General features: G+C 33.0%; 1 protein-coding gene across 1 annotated transcript; it reads left to right on the top strand.

Annotated features, from left to right (window-relative positions):
* The first annotated feature begins 1,296 nt into the window (after positions 1–1,296).
* On the top strand, positions 1,297–3,748 carry LOC124233679 (centromere-associated protein E-like). The gene is made up of 5 exons (XM_046650803.1): positions 1,297–1,383; positions 1,601–1,720; positions 3,331–3,453; positions 3,536–3,611; positions 3,711–3,748. The coding sequence occupies exons 1-5, from the start codon at positions 1,297–1,299 to the stop codon at positions 3,746–3,748; spliced, it is 444 nt and encodes a 147-aa protein (XP_046506759.1).
* Positions 3,749–4,666: the final 918 nt, after the last annotated feature.

Below are 4,666 nucleotides of genomic sequence, written 5' to 3'. Positions count from 1 at the left end.
ATGTGCTTTTCTTGCACAAAAATTAGAAATAGGCAGTTTTCTTGCACAAAAGTTAGAAACAGAGAAGAAGAGGTAAAAGATGAAGCCAGTTTAAATTACAACCTATACAAATGTCTAAAACTTTGCCAAACAATTGGGCAGCCACTCACCACATGTGGCAGCTGGGCACTTGAATTGGGGCCAGTCTGAATTGACTTCAGTATGAAAAAAGAATGTAAAATATTTCATTTTTTTATATTGATTACATGAAGAAATGACAATATTTTGGATATATTAGGTTAAATAAAATGTATTATTAAAATTAATTCTACCTGTTTTATTTTTTAATGTGGCTACTAGTAAATTTTAAATTACAAATTTGGCTCACATTATATTTCTGTTGGATGATACTGCCCTAAAATAAGAACGTCAACACTAGTCTGAAATCTGAAACTAGTTTAGGATGGAAACAGCCAGTCGCTTGCATTCTACTAGAATTTGCTTTTACTCTTTAAGGACTCATCTGATTATTAAGATTAAATAATTCTAAGGAAAAATATGTTTATCTTAGGAAATTGTAGTTGTTTTGAACACAAAAGTTTATGGTACTGAGATAGTTAATGCTATAGCTATTTTGATAGAAAGGAAACTTTAATAGAAATACTTATATCTTTAAGTATTCTTTATACTTTTAGACAGTTGGACAATGTAAAGCGATAACATCATCTTTCCAATATTCCCTGTGGAATAAACCAACAGGGTAGATAGTTGGTAATGCTGTGCATACCTCTGTAGCTTTGGTGAGCACCACATGGAACCAGCCTAATCCAAACCTGCATTCCAGATCACAACGCATTAACAAGCACGCCAGTGTAAAGCTAAATGGCTAATTCATGGGAAGAAAAAATCTTACGGGGTAAATGCATTTATGCATTTAACTTACCCAAAACAAAAATCTATTCAGAGAATGTTTTTTAAAAGTTTGATTACAGTTCATCTCCTCCAAGTGATGCCTACTAATGTACTTTTGATGTTATTGTAACTTTATTAACAGATGATGTAACTGTTATTTGGGTTATGCTGAGGTTTTCTTCTTTGTTTTGTGGGGTTTTGGGATTTTTCGTTTGGTTAGTTGGGTTTGGTCTTTTGGGAGAGTTTTTGTATTTTTAAATAATGAGGTGCTCTGCTGCAGTAGCTTGAACAGTTATCTCTCAGCCCTTCTTACTGTGTTAGGTGATTCTGAAGCAGTGAATGAATGCTGTCTTTTTTTTTTTTTTTGCTCTGTTTAACTATTGGTTTGCTCTGTTGCCTGTTCACATGCTCTTACAGATGCAACTAATTCATGAAATTTCCAACTTAAAGAATTTAGTTAAGCATGCAGAAGTGTATAATCAAGATCTTGAGGTGAGCTTTTATGTTGATATTTCTGTTGATAAGGGACTAGAGCTATAAAATATACATCATATGTAATTGAACATGATTTCAGAAAAGAGAAGGAATTATATTTTTTAAGTATCACCTTTTAAATTTTACTGTCTAAACTATTAAATGTAAATTCTTTTTAATCCCTTAGAATTTAGATCCAATTAAATTGTGTTTCACTCTCCTTTGATTCTTTTAGAATGAACTAAGTTCAAAAGTAGAGCTGCTTAGAGAAAAGGAAGACCAGATTAAAAAGCTACAGAAATACATAGACACTCAAAAATCAGAAAATGTGAACATGGACTTGTCATACTCATCGGTAAAAATCAGGTTTATTTTGTTGTGTAATCATGTTGGCATTTATAGTGTACCATCACCATCATCATAGCAAATGCTTACGTTGAGCCTACTGTGTGCCGAGCGTTGTTGTAGTTGTTTTACATTTAGTATTTTATTTAATCCTATCAGTAACCCTATGGGAAAGGGACTGTTGGTATCATTGCCATTCTACAGATAAAGAATCGCTCAGAGAGTTGAGGACATCATTCTTTGAGTGAATGTAAGTAAGTTAGGAGTGAGCTTCCATTAAAAACCAGTAATTCAAAAAACATTTTAATTTTTTTCAATTGTTTTATACAAATGCATGAAGAAGTATGTAGTTGATCTCAGCCAAGATATCAGATCTTGGCATTAAGTAACATTTGAATCTCATGGTGAAATTGTTAAATTTTTTTATTTGCTTTCAATCCACCTGATTACTTCAAGAAAGTATCTGTTTGATTCTAGTTTTTAACACCCTTTTTTAAAAGGCAACAGTTTCTAGCTAGAATTTTTTTCTTTTTATAAAGATTGGCACTTGAGCTCACATCTGTTGCCAATCGTCGTCATCATTTTTTTTTCTTCTTCTTCTCCCCAAAGCCCCCCAGTACATAGTTGTATGTTCTAGTTGTGGGTCCTTCTGTCTGTGGCATGTGTGATGCTGCCTCAGCATGGCCTGATGAGTGATGCCATGTCCGCACCCAGGGTCCGAACCAGCAAAACCCCGGGCCACTGAAGTGGAGCTCGTGAACTTAACCACTTGGCCACGGGGCTGTCCACTAGCTAGAATTTTTTTAATCTTAGTTTCTGTTGTTCTTTTGTTTTCATTTGAACTTGTCAGAGTACTTTTTGTTACCTTCTATTAATCACAAATGATTCTTTTTAAAAGTGTTGTTACTGTTTGGAGGCCCTGGAAAGAAAGGTACTTTCATATAATCTTCGAGTGTCTACTGACAGAGTGGCAAGCAGAATTGCCCACTTTTTAAAAGTTGTTCTTTATTTCTTTCTCTTTATTCATTCATTCATTCATTCATGCATTAATGTTTTCCCAAGGACATATGGTTGAATTCATGTCAGCTAAAGTCATGTTAAAATGCTACTTCTCTTTAAAAATGACACAGTGGATCTTTTTATGTATTTATCAGTTATATTTTCTCTTCTGTGAGTTGCCTGTTCGTATCTTTTCTCTCTTTTTCTTTTGGATTGTTTGTCTTTTTTTTTTTCAGTTTGTGATTTAATATTCTTAATTTTAACTATTAATTGCTCACCTGTCATGTTTTGGAGAGAATAATTGAAAAATACGTAGGAAACTTTAACAGGCTAGCTGAGCAACAATTGTGTTAATATTTTTTAAACAATAACAGATTTCTTAAATTACAGTACTTCTATATAGTGCTTTTATAATTTGGAAAAAGATAACCAGAATTTTTAAAAATATTTTTATTTTCGAAAATGTCATTTCTTTTCATCTATCCTAAAAAAAATTTGGTGATTAACATATTTTCACCATTTTTGATTTGTTAGGAATGACATCTGTGTGTGTGTTCTCTAAAGTCTTTTCCAACTCTAAGAAAGTTAGCTTTCAGGAAATCCTTTTTGTTGTGTGTATAGGAAAACATTCAAGACCTCAAACAGATGAAACAGACTCTGTTCGATGCTGAGGCTGTAGCCCTCGATGCCAAGAGAGAAGCAGCCTGTCTCAGGAGTGAAAATCTGGAGCTGAAAGAGAAAATGGTAAGTGATTTTTGTTACATTTATAATAAAGCAGTTGTAATGATCACTACATTTTTGTGAATTTGTATTGTTTCTCTCATAGAAAGAACTTGCAAGTGCATGCAAGCAAATGGAAAATGATATTCAGTTATATCATAGGCAGTTGGATTTGCAAAGAGGTAAGTCTGAAATTATAAAATACCTTTTGGAACTTTTCCATCTATAAGGCAGGTGAGTTTTGCTATTTCATTAAAAGAAGATTGTAATTCTTTCTCCAGATCAACTTGCATTTTCTTCTTTGCCTCCAACTGCCTAAAGGATTTTGCACCTCCATTCCAATGATTAAAAGTCCATTGTTCTCTGATGTTTGTAAGTAGCCTAATATTAAATTTCAATATCATTTGGTGTCAGTATTGATAAGTGTTTCCATGGACTTCAAATTATAAAGGTTTAAGAATTATTTTTCAAATGAATTGGACCTGATCTTGAAAAAGGCGATTCAAGAACTTTTAACAATTGGATTACCTGTTGACCAACACTGGTTCTTTCTTTAATAAATTTTATATAATCTGATTAAGTAATCTAAGTTTGTATGTAATTTAAATTGTCCCAATAACTGCAAACTGTTTAATTTACCAAAAATATCCTAGATTTGCTCTGTAATTGGGAATCAGGAAGAAAGATTACTGATCTCCAGAAAGAACTGAATAAAGAAGTTGAAGAAAATGAAGCTTTGCATAAAGAAGTTAATTTGCTCTCAGAGTTGAAATCTTTACCCTCAGAAGTAGAAATGCTAAGGAAAGAGGTAAATATGTTTTTAAGCAAATAACTCTTACTTTGAAATAAAAACCCTTGCAATATTGCCTTAAATATTTTGCCATAGTTTGTTTTAAAGTAACAGTGAAGAGACTGTAAACATTTGACCCTGCTTGTTAGGAACATTTTCAAAGAATATGTAACAGTATACTTAGTAATGAGATCCATGTAGGGGCCATTTCTATAGTCCTCAGATGTAGTGCTTTTCAACAGAGATTGATGGCCCACCCTTAGTCTTTATCTTTTTTGGTGCTGTTGCTGTGGTCATATCACTATGTTGAATAAAGGAGAGTAAGGAGGTAAAGAGGGTGGCATTGATGAAGTTTTAGAGGTTGACGTAAATATTGCAGCCTAGTGAGCAATTCCGGAAACCTTCTGCCAGCCTTTTCTTTTTCTGCCTTTCTGAAAGAAATAAAAA

The sequence above is a fragment of the Equus quagga genome, unplaced genomic scaffold, assembly GCF_021613505.1.
Source record: "Equus quagga isolate Etosha38 unplaced genomic scaffold, UCLA_HA_Equagga_1.0 209025_RagTag, whole genome shotgun sequence".
Lineage (NCBI taxonomy): Eukaryota > Metazoa > Chordata > Mammalia > Perissodactyla > Equidae > Equus > Equus quagga.
The sequence above is the reverse complement of the archived record's forward strand: the minus strand, read 5'-3'. Positions and strand labels throughout refer to the sequence as shown.